This window comes from Ovis aries, chromosome 23 (assembly GCF_016772045.2).
Source record: "Ovis aries strain OAR_USU_Benz2616 breed Rambouillet chromosome 23, ARS-UI_Ramb_v3.0, whole genome shotgun sequence".
Classification (NCBI taxonomy): domain Eukaryota; kingdom Metazoa; phylum Chordata; class Mammalia; order Artiodactyla; family Bovidae; genus Ovis; species Ovis aries.
Genome location: NC_056076.1, coordinates 47820261 through 47836118, shown reverse-complemented (window position 1 = coordinate 47836118; position 15858 = coordinate 47820261). Strand labels below are relative to the sequence as shown.

The window sequence follows — 15858 nt, the reverse complement described above, 5'->3', positions numbered from 1 at the left end:
GCACCACCACCACCATTCTAGTATCTGTAGCTCTTTCAAAATGATTCTCTGATACTATCTTCTTTGTACATAATGTTTTTATATTTTTTTTTCGATCATAGGCTGTAATCTGAAGATCTTCAACAACCAGGAATTTGCTGCTCTGCTGGCTCAGTCCGTTAATCAGGGTTTTGAAGCCGTGTATCAGCTAACTAGAATGTGCACCATAAGAATGAGTTTTGTGAAAGGGTGGGGAGCAGAATACCGGTATGAAATACACATTCAACTCTAAAATTTCTAGTGTAATTCTTTTTCTTCCACTCCTTGAATCTTCTGAAGTTTATCCGTATTTTCATTGAAGTTTATAGAGAGCAAATTTTTATGTAAAATAACAAAAGAAAATTGGAGGCCTCTAGATTCAAAACTAGTACAAATTCCTGTGCTGGCACTATAGAACATAGAATTAAAACATTATGGACAAGCATTGTAACAGAATGCAGAGTGTTAAATACCATAAATGGCATATTGGAAGGGTTATCAGTTCATGGAAGGAGAGCTGTTTTCCTGGGGCCGGGAGAGGTAGAGATGGCCCAGAGTCTGGGTTCTAAAAGGTGTCTAGGATTTCAGTAGTCATAGGTGTACAGGGGTGGAAAGTGATGATCCTGGCAGTAGAATACAGTTCAGTTTGACTAGAGTATAGAAAGTAAAGAAGGATAGGACTGGACAAAGAAGTTGAGATGACTTCAATATAAGGTTAAAAGGTTGAATGTTATTCAGTAATAGAAGGGGGTATTTAGGTACCAGGCACTGTGCTGTGTTTTAAATGCAGTATCTCATGCCTCTCAGCATGGCTAAGAATTACTGTTGCTGTTTTTATTCTTTCTTTATAAGGTTGCAGTCTTTGTAAAGTTTAAAAAAAAAAAAAGGTCCAAACTCAATATTTATTTGGAAATAGGCTTAGGTGAGATTTAATAGTTTGCCCAAGGACACGTTCTCAGTGGTAGAGACGGGACCTGAGGAAAGCTCTCCTTGACTCTTCTCTAAGGATAGTAGTAGCAGTTACATAAGTGAGTTTTATCAGAACCAATGTGTCATCAGGGAGTAAGATCAATTAGGCTGTTGCTAGATTAAACAGTTGATTGGATTCCACATCAAAGAAAGGGAATAGTTCATCAGCATAATCATGAATAAAACTATAAACAAAATCTTAGCCTTTTTCCAGTTCACATTACTTACAGTCTGAATGTCTGCTTAAGAAGATACTCATATGGTATAGTAATAATACTCCTGTTTCATTAAGCAGTTTGTGCTCTTCTTAGAATTTTTATTTCATTTGAACTTGATCCCCTGTCTTAAATTTTGAGGTGTATGACTTTTGTGATGATGAGATTTGAGTTCTACTGGTTTGACTACTTCTATAAAAATACACAATGTGTTATGTATTTGTATCTAAAGTGAGACTTGTCACTGTTTTGTCCAAGTTATATTAGTGCAAGAATTCATTTTTTGACTTTGCTGTAGCTCTCTTTTGTTTTAATCATTTCCCCTTTGAGATTGGATAACTTTAAACAATGCTGAGTTTCTTTTTCCCTTTGAACTTGGATTGAGTTGATATTAAAATTAGATTCAGATAGTACTGTCTGATACCAATTTATTAGGTCAGACTCTTTTTTTCTCCTTCGAAAGATTATAATGTGAAGCATGGCAGAAATGGAGTGGCATCAAACATGAGTTACATAGGTCAGGGAGAATTCCATGTATATCTATGGGTCTCCTGTTAAGACGAGTGTTGATTGGTGGAAAGAGATACTGTCTTTCATTCACTGTGGTCTCTGCTGTTCTTTAACCCAGAGATAATATAAAATCTACACAAGAAGCAGTAATATACAGTATGTATTCATGGATAGTGGAGTTCAGGTATATCTACTTTGGATAATAAAGTTTCCTTTAACATTTACAGATCAAAAAACTTAGATACTCATATATCTGTGAACTGTGGAACCTTTCATCCTTAATGACAGAGGTGCTGAGGAGATAGATTTGATGTTTGGATTTCTAAACTATTTTTCAGTTTCTTTAAGTGCCAGCTTGATTCCCAGCATAAAAATCAGAAGACATAGTAAGGGGGAATACAGATGTGTAAAGAATTCATGTCTCAGTCAAGTGAGTTACAACTGAAGTGAATAATCAGGCAGGGGCACAGATAAGAGCAGACCCTGAGACAAGGGTCTGCCTGCTGGAAGTTTACCCAGGAAATGGAGGGAGCCCTGCCAAGGAAGGAGGGAGTAAGGAAGAGAGGCGGGGGAGGGGACACGACTCACACCGTTCTTAAGCCTCCTCCTCTAGTGGGTGGGCCACTAGAGCTGTTCTCTTAGGAAAACTTTGGGGAAAGAGTAAAGGACACTCAGAATTGCCCCACTTGGAGGGAAAGGAAACTGGGCATTTAAATGCCAATTCCTGTGTCATTAGTTGAGGTCTGTTCCTGGAGATGTTAATTCACTGGCACTCTGGTCTGTTCCATATATGGACAGAGCAGAGGTTCGCAGGCACAGAAATGCAGATACCTACAGTTGGAAGTGGGCTGGAGAACACTGAGAATCTGAAGGGAGTCGCAGGGCACCACTACCACCTGCTGCGGAAAACCACATCCTCTGAAATACAGTGGTAGTTCTAGGTTATGCTGAGCATGTGTCGCTTGGAGGCGAAGAGTTGATCGTGGCCTTTCCTCACGTTTGCAGGGTTGTCATGTTGAAGCAAACAGACTTACTGACTTACTGTATATAATAAATAACTAAAATCTGTATGGGGAAGTGACAGGATGTTCTTGAACAGTTTGTGATTTTTATAGGATAGCTTGTTTAGTTGAAGTACTAGAGGTATTTCTTACTAAAAACCTGCATGATTTTGCTAAAAGGGATGTTGGTTGGTTGTTTTGTCAGGGGACATTGAACCCCAGCTTTGAACATTCTGTGGTAAGCTTGGGTCAGAATTTTTGTTTTGATATACTTTAAGTCTGAACTCTGTTCCATTTGGACTTCATTTTCTATTTGAGTATTTTCTATTCTTCGGATGATTAATAAGTAAAGTGACTATATATATTCTGATTTGCTTGGGACAGTGCTGGTTTATGTCTCTTGCCCTGGCAGTGATTATTTATAGCATTATAAGTACTTTGTTAGACTTAAAGGATTAAACAGTTTTCAAAATAATAGATGTCCAAACTTAATACTCGTTCAAAAAGGAATCTAGGTTTTCGTATATACAACCTATTGATTTATCTTAGTTCTTCCATATCCCTGTTATTCTTTTGGTTTCGTAATTATTTTCTTTCATTCTTTTAAACAGAAGGCAGACGGTAACAAGCACTCCTTGCTGGATTGAACTTCATCTGAATGGACCTCTACAGTGGTTGGACAAAGTATTAACTCAGATGGGATCCCCTTCAGTGCGTTGCTCAAGCATGTCATAAAGCTTCATCACCAATCAAGTCCCATCAAAAGACTTAATGTACCAACTCTTCTGTCATAGTATTTGTGTGTGGTCCCCGTGGACTGTTTACTATCCAAAAATTCAAGAGAAAACAGCACTTGAGGTCTCATCAATTAAAGCACCTTGTGGAATTGGTTTCCTATGTTCGAATATTAGATGGGAAAATTAATGTCTAGAAATACTCTCCCGTAAAGGAGGAAGAGAAGATTTTAAAGACTTTCTGATGTCTTGTTGGGCATAAAACTGAGTGTCCCAAAGGTTTATTAATAACAGTAGTAGTTATGTGTACAGGTAATGTATCATGATCCAGTATCACAGTATTGTGCTGTTTATATACATTTTTAGTTTGCATAAATTAGGTGTGTGTGTGCTGCTTCTTGATTTAGGCAAGCCTTTATAAAGTTACAGTACCTAATCTGTTATTCCCACTTTTTTGTTATTTTTGTGTGTCTTTTTTAATATATAATATATATCAAGATTTTCAAATTATCATTTAGAAGCAGATTTCCCTTGTAGAAAAACTAATTTTTCTGCCTTTTACCAAAAATAAACTCTTGGGGGAAGAAAAGTGGATTAACTTTTGAAATCCTTGACCTTAATGTGTTCAGTGGGTCTTAAATATTCATTCTTTCTGTGTTTGTTTACTTACTGCTAAATCTCATTATAAGGAAACTTTATGGAAATCTTTCTAAACCTCTCCTCCATTTCTACTTTTCCATCAAAACAGTGTAGCATGACATCCATCACCATCAATGGTTGTACTGATACTGCCAGCACCAGTTAATTCTCGGTACAATGATAATTCATATGGAGTAAGTCCCTTTTGTCTTACACCAAATTTCAGTTTCAACAGTTAATAAGAGGCTTGTATAACCTGGCAGTCTTTTGATTTATCTTTACACCTCATAAAAAGTGCACAGGTGGCAGTATAATTATTTTCAGGGATATACTGCAATTATTTCAATATATTTATCCTTTCTGAAAATTCAGTCTAAAAATATAAACCCCCTTTTTAAAAGATACTTTCAAATATTTCAGTAGCAAACCTCTTTTGAGTTGAATTTCATTGGATTTAATTACCAGATTGTGTTATGAAGTGGACCTTTTGTAAATGTAATTGCTTCTGCAGAATACCTAGAAAAGCAGTGCTGAGGTCTGATCAGCAGATAGGGGCCATCTGCTTTTAAGGTATGTTGTATTAAATTTATAGAATCTGTGTTATTTTACGTAATTGTGAATTCTGAATTGTAAAATTTGGGGGAGAAGGCGTTTAGCAAGTTTTTTATCTTATGGATACCTGTGGTCTGAGCTGTTCTTAACTAATCCTGAATATGTGGTGACGGTTAGAAGCCTCCATACTTCATGCTCTGCAGGGACAGGCGTGACCAGAGGTGTCAAAAGCTCTGTTGGAAGTCATTCTACAGCAGATAATCCTTATTTTACTTAGTTTATTAACTCATTCCAGTTTAAACTTTTCTTGTTTGCATCTCAGTAGAAACAGCCAGTAACCACTCCTGGTCCCTTTCTAGTAAGTTTTCATATTTTTAAAGACAGATTATCTTTGGTTGGTACTTGTGTTTTATAACCATATTCACCTGTATGTACAGGGGATGTTTTCAGTACTTTCCACACACGATTGTCTTCTGTCGGATGTTCCCCGTTTTCCTGTGTTTGTGTAGGCATGTATATGTTCATGTGAACGTGGTAGAGTGAGTTTTCGTTCTACAGATATTTATTGTTCACCTGTTACATGTGCCAGGAACTTTCTTAGCCTTTGGGTAAAGGTGAACAAGACAGCTATGGCCCTTGCCTTTGCCAAGATAGCAGTTACTCTAACACTTAATTAGCATATTTGTCTATGAAGGAGATAAACAGGGTACTGTGATAGAGCAAAGCAGAGGGAAAGCTTCTGTAAAGTAGTGATGATTGAGCTAACACATGAGAAAGGAGCAAGCCATGTGGAGAGCCCGGGAAAAATAGGCATTCTTGGCAAAGAAAATGGCATCAAATGCAAAGGCATATTTTAAAGGAAACTCATCATTTATTAGGTGTTTATGCTTTATACAAAAACCTCTTCACAGATCCAAACTTGAGGATCAGATTGGTTCTACAATTTATAATAGTTGAAGGTGGCCTTATTTTATAATGGACTGCTTCATGTGTCATTCTTGTTAGTATTTCCTCTTCCTCAAGTCCTTACTATAAAAAGTTTGCGCCAGGTCACTGCCATTTAATGGAGCAACCCTTTCTTTAATTCTGCCTTGGGCAGATTTTCACGACTGTAGCAGCTGGCTGCCTGCTTCCAGGCGTCCTGCTGCCCACTGATTACTACTTGTACAGCCCGCCTTGTGGATGGTATAAAAGTCCCAGGTATCACCACCGTCAGACCTGTTGAAAGTGTGGAGGCCCTGTCCTTTGTACTTGAGAAGTCGTGTGATGTTAGGGAATACTGCTCCTTATCTGGGGTCAAAGAACAACTCAAAATGGTAGAAAGTCCTGGCTGGTACTCTTGCATTGATAGGTTAAGCAAAGCAGTACCGTCTATAGCGTTTCAGTAATGGGTCACATCTCTGCAGTTATGGTGGGATTCTTACACACAGTATGAAGCTGGGACTCAGCTCTTTGGAAGCACCTATTGTATTCAGTAGTTAGGCCAGTCAAGCAGTTGACTCGGTGGTGGTGGTGGTGGTGGTGGTGGTAGTGGTGGTTACATTTGTATGAATATGTTCAGTGGTCTTAATTTGCTTTTTAATGAGATGCTGGTTTTACTTTTTGTTTTGTCCACTGTGGCCTAATTTTTGCTGATTTTTTTTTTTTTTCCCCTTTACAGGGTTTGTTTTCATTTTTCTAATTGATACAATCTCCTCTTTGTAGAATTTTTTCTTTATTTAAATTAGCATCATTTAGAATTTCTTCTACACAGTGCTGGTAATGTCCTCAGTTTAACAACATGAGAACTGAAGGATCATGCCTTCTATCACATTTTCAAAATAAATGGTGGTTTTCACACTGGATTACATACATCTTAGGGCTGGTTTAGGGAATTGGAGGCTAGTTTATTCCCACTGGCTTCGGCCTGGCTGGCCAGTGGCAGCTTCATTTTTATTCTGTATTGGAGTTCTACATAGATTTCTTTTTTTAAAAGTTTCACTGCTTAAAAAAAGGTTGACTTTCCTGACTGGGTTTGAACTACACCATACTAACTAAGTGTAATTGCACGTTATGATATACCTTCATTCAATGAACACTTACTGATGCCTGTTCTTTACCCAGCCAGTGTGATAGATGTTGAGTGGTAAGATGACTGGGATTTGGTACTGACTCTTAGTCTTGTGGGATTACTTTCTCCCACAGGACCTGTCACTTTGTCAGAAGAAGACCTGCCTAATTTTTCTTGAAACCTAAATATTCTTGTTCTGTATTCTTATTCTGTATTCTGAGTATATACTTGCAAGTTGTTAATATCTTAAGGTTTTTTTTAAACCTTAAATCATATTTAAGGTTTTTGCTTACTTCATCTGTTCTTTAGACATTGCCAGATTTTCTTCTTTGTTAAAATTATTTCAATTTCACTTTATTTGTGCCTTTATTGTCAGTTTCATCAAGACTAAGATTTTGAAGGTGAAAAACAATCAGTCTAGTCTCTTTCTAGTTCAAATCAAATCAAAGAGTATGTGTACCCAGTTGGTTTCTCTACCTCTTCCAAACACTGTCCAGATATATCTTTAACATCTTTTTTAAAAAAATAATTAAATACTTTGAGCATTTGTTCAATAATCAGCACCTTCCTAATCTGGTTGATGGTGGGATGTAATATAACGTAAGACAATCCTCACTGTTCCTAACATCTGTCTTTATGTACAGTCTTGACTTTCATAGCTGAATGGTTCTGATTCACAGATTGCTGCCCCTCCACCATTGCCCCAGTATCTCTTTAGATAATTAAGTAGTCTGTGAACATAAGCAACCCATGATCTTGTCTCTCACTCTGGTGCAACACGTTGAGGTTTAGACATAACAAATAACTGCCTATTTTCTTTCCTTCATGAACTCTGTTTTACTGAGCCCTTTATATTCATCAGCTGAATTTCTTTCTTTCTTCCTTCTCTTGACAGCACGAATCCCTAGTGGTTTTGCTGGTTGCCCCCTTCCTTTCCAACCATGTTTTATCTGCATACATCAGAGTGTTTCTCTCCTTTGAAGTTTACTAAAGACCAAAAAGGATGGTGCTGTTCATACCCAGGGTCCTAACTTTTTTCACCGAGAAGGTTAATGTTCAGATTAGTTACGTCACTTATAAGTGGTTCAGAAATTCTGCCCAGTTAAACGTGTGTGTGTATGTGTGTGACGATCAGATAGCATGAATCATCGCATTTTGTTTAAATCGTGTTTAGGATTATGAACTTTTCCAGCAGTTGCAGCCAGTAATTTCCCCATAATACCATCCCAGCTTCCATCTTGGAGCATATTGAGTTGTGTTTAGTACAATCAAGAGTAATAACGATAGAGTGTGGTGTCCAGAGGTTGTCAGAATTCTGTTGAGTTCTTTTTAATATCTTCCATTTCAAGGTTTTTATAAATATTTTGTCTGTTCAGACTACCTTTTGTGTGTGGGGATCAAGGGGCAAATTTTATCTTGGGAGTGGAATTCCTGTGTTGGGAGCCTCGACCAGGAAATGTGAGCTATACTGGATACAGATAGCCTCATGATTGCTTTTATGATAAGTTGTCTGATGTGTTCACATAATTTTTTCGGTAGGAACTGTTTTCTCTTGGATATTATAGCTAACTTTATATATAGCATAACTGCCTTAAGTCTTTTTAGTAGGAAATAAATTATATAATGTGTATGTATGGATTTATATATACATATACACTCATATAAAAAACAGTAGGGGTTGTTTGCACACATTTTAACAATATTCAATGATTTTATTTGTTAGATCTCAGTAAAAGATTCCTAAGTTGGCTTGCAGACATCTTCCTTTCATGGATAGACCATCAGGGTAAATTTTTTATTCTGCCAGGGTCCTAATTTGGTGGTTCTGTTAGTATGCCTTTTTTAGGCAGCTTGACAACTAAGAATCAGAACTGAAACTGACATCACGAAAAAGCTCTTGAGTGGTCTCTGTGAAAGGTGCTGACCAGATAACATAAAATTTTTTTAAAATAATAATGTTAGGTTGTGTGCCCCCTGCCCCTGCCCTTTCCCCCTGGCATAAGACTGCTGCTTTACATAACCTGGGAAATACCACTACCAAGGCAAGTTTTCCTGTAATTAAGGATAGCCTAAAGATGACTTTCTTAGCTGTGCTCAACAGAAATGAATTTTCCAAGATTCTCTGGGTCATTTCTGATTTGCAGAGGATCTGACCAGCGTGTATTATTAGCCTGCGTTAACCTCAGTGTCTGTTGGTTTGCTGCCATGAGATCCACAATAGACCCAGATTTTCACCGTTGGTTGAGATGTAAGGGCCCTTTGAAAGAATAATGCCGCTGATGAAGGAAGTGAGTATTCATTAACTCCACACAAAGGACTTTTAGATGTTTCTCCCCCCACCCCTGATTATATTCTTCTACCCTCTTTTTAAAAAACAAAACAAAAAACCCTCTTACTCTCTCCAGAATATCCAGTCTGCTCTTTTGCAAGGTTGGAGGGAGGGGGGGGGGGGCTGCTGGGAAAGGTGTTACTTCCTCTTCTGATTAAAGATGCTTATTTATTGAACCGTGAAATTCATAATATATTGATTTAAGGACAGAAGTGAAGTTTTAGAATTGTAAAAATACTTAACTATTATATATTTTTCATTTCACACTTGACTGTTTTTTTTCTCCCTGTGGCTTTAAAGCTTTTGGCTGTTTTTCGGTGTTAGTCTCTAGGTAACTTGCTGTGTTTCTGGTTCTGTATTAAGTCCTGCCGTTTACAGCGCTGTGGCATAAAGTTGGTTCTCCGCATAGAAGTCTTCCTAAAGTCTTTTTCTTCCAAAGAGATTTTCCTTTCTCAGTAATTCCTAAGATGATAACTTGTATGTCACTTTCTTTATTCACATTCTTGGATTGTTCAAACAAAAAAAATTGTTGGTGAAAAAGATTAGGGTCCTTTTCTGATGAATGTATGTACCTGCATTAAGAATGTAGTCATTTGTCGGTTTTATGTAACTAGTGTGTACACAGATTAAATCAGGAGAAAGAATTATCTCATACATAGCATGTAGGTAACATGCATGGATTTTACATTTTTAAAAAATACCCTATTTTTTTGGCAAAATGTAGAACCCAAAATGGTCATTTCTTAGACCAGCTTTACCTCAGGCTTCATTTTTGCTGTTTTGACCCTGGGCCTTCAAGGCATAAATATTTATGTCTTTTTATTACTGATAGTGAAACTGTGACACTAACCATTTCTGTAATACAAGGCAGCAAAACAAGAAAAACTATAAAGATTAAGATGAAAGTAGTTGTGCAGTTGTTGAGCTAGATCACAGCGTTGTAGGCAAAATAAAAATGTGCATATCTGAGAATATTTTTTTTGCCGTCTCTCCCCAAGGCCAGACCTTCTGGTAGAGCACAGTTAAAAGTAACATAATTCTGGGCCTTTATAATCTGAGGGAAATGGCTCCAGTTGGCAGTCTTCTTGTTAACATATGAAGCCCGAATGTGGGAAATAGTTGGCAAAGAGTATTTTCACATAAAAAAAAATATGAAAAGATATAAAACTGGATTATTCATTTAGCTCTGAAAAATCTCAAAAAGATACAGTAAAATACTATATTACTGGACAAAACCTGAAGAACCTATAGAGGATTTATGTGAAAACAGGCTTCAAGGATGAACTGTTTCATGCTCACCAGTTTGCTTAAGTTTGATCAACCTGTTCTTAAAGTAAGATATTTGTGGACTTCTAGGAACTAGCAATTAACAGGTGTCCTAAAAAGATTTTTGAGCTGATTCCCTCTTAAGTAGCCCTATATGCTCTTGAAGATTCTTACCTTTCCTCTATTGATCCTAAGGGAGGAGTGAGGAGTGCTCTTTAGGGTGGCAACCTGCGCTGGCATGCCTAGGACCGTGGTTTATGCCTGGGACCCTTGGATGCAAAACTTGTGAGAGCTAAACCAGGAAAGCCCAGGCCCACACAGCAAGGAGGAGCTGATAGCCCTGGCTGTTCTTGTGACTTAACCTCACCTTAAACATTATACTAGTTTCAATTAAGTTCCACTGCCATACGGCACGTGTCCTCTGATCACTTATTATTGTAGATGGAATGTGAGATTTATGGCAAATAATAGCTAATGGCACCAATGTGCTCTTGGTAGTGAGACTAACAGTAATCCAGGGAAGATACCCGGTGGTTGAATGAAACAGAAGAGGCATCTAGACAGTGAAGTTCTTCAGAACCTGTGTGTATATGTAAGTACAGATCATGTCTTTATGGGGTTAAATTATTATATCTGAAATTTAAATTCTCATGATAAAACTGAGGAGCGTGGATTTTTTCTCTCGAGGAAGGATACAGCCTTCTACTGCATTCCGCAGACTGTCCTGCTCAAGAAGCCAGAATGTGGCATTATTATGTTTATTCTCAGTGAATGTCATATTGTGGTTACTAAATGCATCAGCCAATGGCAGATCAAGGAACCGATGTCCTGATCCACACTGAGCAGCACCTTCAGTTCTGATAGCCTCCTAGCCCTCAGGTGCTTACCAGCTACGACACCGACCATGGGAGGCAAGGTTCCTCTAAGACGGCGTTGATTTTGTGATGCAATATGAAGGGTGCAGACTCTGTTCTTGTTCCCCTGTGGTAGTCCGCAGACTGCTTCCTCTCTGTGCACTGTGATGTAGACAGTAGATGTGTTCTTTGTAAGCTTTAATCCTATGATTGTCAGAAGTATGATGTGGTGCCGTTTTTAAAAAATTAAACAATGAGCTGAGGCTTTATTTCAGCTGGTTTTCAAGTTAAAGTTGTGAAATACTGATTTCCTTCCCTCCACCCACACCAAATACTTTAGTCTATTTAAAGTACAAAAAAAAATAGTTCTACTTAAGAAAACATTGCTTAAATGTCCTGTGATTTCTGGTCAAATTTTATATATTTGTGTGTGTCTGTATGTGCTTCCACTTTTTACCTTGTTGGCTCTCTACCTGTGTTAACAGTACTGTCACCATTGAAAGGTGAACATTTTTCCTAGCATTAAAAAAAAAAGCCATTTGAGTTGTTAACCATGTTATTATGGGACTAATTTTTTTATTGTTTTTATTGATCTTAATTTAAACTCATTTTTTTAAGAGGGGATTATATTTTGCTGACCACACTCTAAATTATATGGAAACAGAAAGTTTTGTTGTGTGTATTTCACATAATGGAATTATGCTATTGAGTGCCTCTTTTTAAGTTTGGTGTTATATGAAAAGTTTATCCCACTCCCCTGGCAGACAGATACACACTGCTTGGTATACACGCACACAGCACATACCTAACAGAGCTAGCTGATTAGGCATTTTAGTTTATTTCAGAGCTTTCCTGTGGCAAACTAACGATCTGATACACATGATTGTTCAGTGAGAAAGAGAATAGAAGGTGAAATTCACAGTAACTCTCAAAATGTACTCTTAGCAAAAAAAGCAATTGGTATTTTTAAAAGACTTCATTGAAAAATAATACATAATACATACTCAGAATTGTATCATTCTTATGAAATAATTGAGAAACTTTTTATATCAACCAGACTCTCTGTGCCTTGCCTTCCTGGGATGAATCAATACTTCTGAATCGTCGTTAGCAGGCTGTTTACTTCAGACCATTTAAGACACTTACTTAAGGATGCATCAAAAAGGACTTCAAAAGCTAAAATGCGCTATGCTACTTGGTACCGAACAGCCCAGAGACTAGCTTGATTTTGTTAACAGTTCTGTATTGGTAGGAAACCTACTTAAATCCTGCCTAAATTGCTACACCATACAGCTCTATTAATCTAAAAGGAGCCATTGATTTTCAGCATGACTTCAGTTGACAGATGACTAGAACAGATCCTTTTCCCGTCGTCACTTCACCCTGGGAACATCCCTGCGTGTTAACCTACTGATAGCGATACTGGTTATCTGCACCATGAGATTTTTAGGACAAACCCCTGTGTCCATAATTGCATGTATTCAGCGGGCCGAAGAGTAGGAGAGAAGTATTGTTTGCATACTTTCTCTGCATTTGGCAAATGCTTTTATCCTACTTGCTTCAAAATAGATCGAAAGTCCCAGTGTGGGAAGCATGCCTACTAATATCGAACAAATGTATTTCGGTGCACTCCTGTTCGGCATCAGGTGTGCCCAAGAACTAGGGTGAAGACCACATTCGTCTGCTCAAGAATATATTTGTACCATGTAGTTGTCTAGCTTCTTTTTAACACACTCTCATCCTTTTCATCAAAGTAATAACAAGACAGTGGAAGTGAGTGAAGTGAAGTCACTTAGTCGTGTCCGACTCTTTGCGACCCCATGGATGGCAGCTTACCAGGCTCCGTGATCCATGGGATTTTCCAGGCAAGAATACTGGAGTGGGCTGCCATTTCCTTCTCCAAATACAAGATAAGCCCAACCTAAAAATTAGAAGTTTGCCAATGTAGGAATCCAAAATAAAACCGCATACACAAAAGCTGTTTGCTGCTGCAGTGAATAGATACTGAGATGCTAGTTTGCATTCTTAAAGTCAACCACATTAACTGAGGGCAAGAACATTGAATCAGACTTATGGGTAGCAACTTTGTGATAAGACCACAGGATCTTTGGGAAGGTGCAAGAGAATACAGAGTAAATTACTGTGTCCCAGTCCAAGCTTATTGTTTCAGAATAAATGGAGTTTGGGATACATATCTGCCATAGATTTTTACAATCTTCAATTGTTTTGTTGGCTGCCTTTGCATCTATTAATACCTAATAAGGTTGCTTAAAAAGTAGTTTGAAAGAGAAGTTGCTCAGTCATATCCGACTCTTTGAGATCCCATGGACTGTAGTCTACCAGGCTTCTCTGTCCCTGGGATTTTCCAGGCAAGAGTACTGGAGTGGGTTGCCATTAGGAAAGAGAGAGTATCACAAAGAGATGGAGAGGACTTTTGGGGCCAGTCAAAATGAGATCTTGGAACCAAGCTTGTGAATCTGAATGTGCATGAAAGCTGGACAACTACTGAGCTCCTGTGTGTGGTTAGCAGGAAGCTGACAACCACAAGCTGGGTAGGTGCTACTGCGAAGCCCACACCTAATAATAGAACCTAGATAGCCAGGAGGTAAAAGCCATAGCTAGCTCTACACCTTGGGGTCTCAGTCTGTATAGCGATTGTGCTACTGAGCTGGCTGGCTGGAGGGCGTGAGAACACCAGCCATAGCCCCAGCCCAGGGTGGAGTGCTTGTTTGGGGCAGGGGGAACTTAGACACGTACATATACATGTGTGTGTGAAGTGGAATTTAACATTTTGCTCACAGCTGGAGAGGATTATAGAGAGCCCTCTGAGATTTTATGCAGAATTTTGTGTATGTATTTTATGCAGACTTTCATGGTGAGAAGTGGTACTCAGCAGAGAGGCCTTAGCTACTGCCCAACAGCGATTCCATTGAGACCACCCATCTTGAGCTTAGAATTAACTCTGATTTTAAATCTTGTTTAAGGGTTTTTTTCATGAGAGATCTTGACTCTTAAGTGATATTAATTTCTTCTTGGCAGTATTTGATCACAGTATTTAAAATATAAATGCCATGTAAATAAGACTTTAATATAATCGATGACTCACTTTGAAACTTTTCATTTTTGAAGTATGTTTGGGCTGCAGTGGAAAAAAATAATTTTCACACGCCCAGCTTAACATCTGGAATCAAAAGTATTCTAGGTTGCCTTTTTATTGGGTTGGCCCAAAAGTTCTTTCAGGTTTTTCTGTAAGATAATGTATTGAAAATATTTTTACATTGAAAAAAATAGTCTGTTTTACGCAAGAACCACAAGCTACTTCATTCCAACTTTTAAATCAAGATCGTGAATAATAGCATGTGGTATTACCACATTTAAAAAATGTACTTAGTCAATCACAAACACATTTTCTAAGGAATTGAATTTTATAGAGATAATTGAATGCTTTCATCTGTAACAGAATTAGTGGCCTGCAAACCACTGTGGTTTCTTGCTTTGTTCTGAAGTTGTTAAAGGGGGAATTTTCTGCTCCAAGTTATATGTATAAAGGAAGCATGATGCAAAGTTAAATTCAATTTTTAAATTCTAAAGCAACAACCACTGACAAAATGTCCTCTAAAAGTTTAACTACTTTTTAACTAAGCAGCTGTTTTCTTGTCTTTTATCATTCCAGTATCTAGGTGCTTAAACTTAACCTAAGTATAAAATCAAATATATTAGTAAAATCAAGCTAAACTAAATTAGAAGTAAAATTTCCAGTAATATCTATATAATATCGGCTGTGACTTTCATTCACCAAAATGTTACTTAATTCTCTGTGCTGCTTCCCCCTATTTCCAGCCCACCCTTATAAACTGTAAAGTAACCCTAGAAAACTGCCTTATCTTAGAATATTTGATTGATTTGTTTCTAAGTTTTGTAAGAGCCAAAATCACAAAAGGGAGAGATGTCTGAGAGTCTGGTTTGTTATTACATCTTTCAGAAGATCACCTTTAAAATGGGTACATATTTCATATATACTCTTAATTTATATTTTCACTGGTATTTCACTCTGGTGGTGGTATTGCCACCAAGGAACAACTAACCTTCACATTTACAATTTATATAATTAGTGATTGGCTGAAGAGGAGTATTGAAGATAAAATCTAAGATACAACTGAGAAATGGAGATTTATATAATTCAGTCTCTTTTGCTTGTCTGGCTGTTTCTCAACTGAATAGCAATGTTTTAAAAGACATTTAAGCAACAAGGTGCTAAGGGTGGAATGCTGGAGAAAACAGCCCTGTAATGGTCAACTACTTCAGTTATCTTGAATAATGAAATAAAACGCAGTTGCCTTTTTAAACAAACTTTTTCTGTCTTGAATCACTTTGGACAGAATAACATTCTGCTCGTAAGCCTTGGTTATCATTTCTGATGTAATGGAAAATACAAGTGAACTCAGAATCAGAGGTCTTGGGTTTGGGCCTTGATTCTGCCGATTTGTGGTAACTAGATAAGTTCATCAGTTTGCTTCAAGTTCCTCCTTTCTGTCAGACCTCCAAAATTAGGAAGTTGCTGTTCAGGGTAGTTGGGAGGATCACCCAGAAGAGGAGCTCAGTGCTGGAGGACTGAATCCACAGTCGACGGAGTCTGAGGAGGTGGTAGCAGGGAAGAAGGTCTTTGCCACCAAACCTGTTTCAGAAAAGCTGCCAGAGATCCCGTACCGAGAGATGTCGAG

General features: G+C 37.8%; 1 protein-coding gene across 4 annotated transcripts in view; it reads left to right on the top strand.

The window, feature by feature from the left end:
* SMAD2 (SMAD family member 2) overlaps positions 1 to 15487 on the top strand; it is a 95806-nt gene extending 80319 nt beyond the window's left edge. For all 4 annotated transcript variants that reach the window (XM_027960887.3, XM_027960885.3, XM_042239470.2 and 1 more), the window contains 2 exons: positions 102 to 246; positions 3325 to 15487. In XM_027960887.3, coding sequence (XP_027816688.1) covers positions 102 to 246; positions 3325 to 3448 — 269 coding nt within the window. In that variant the 3' untranslated portion in view covers positions 3449 to 15487. The remainder of the gene's footprint in view (positions 1 to 101; positions 247 to 3324) is intronic.
* Positions 15488 to 15858: the final 371 nt, after the last annotated feature.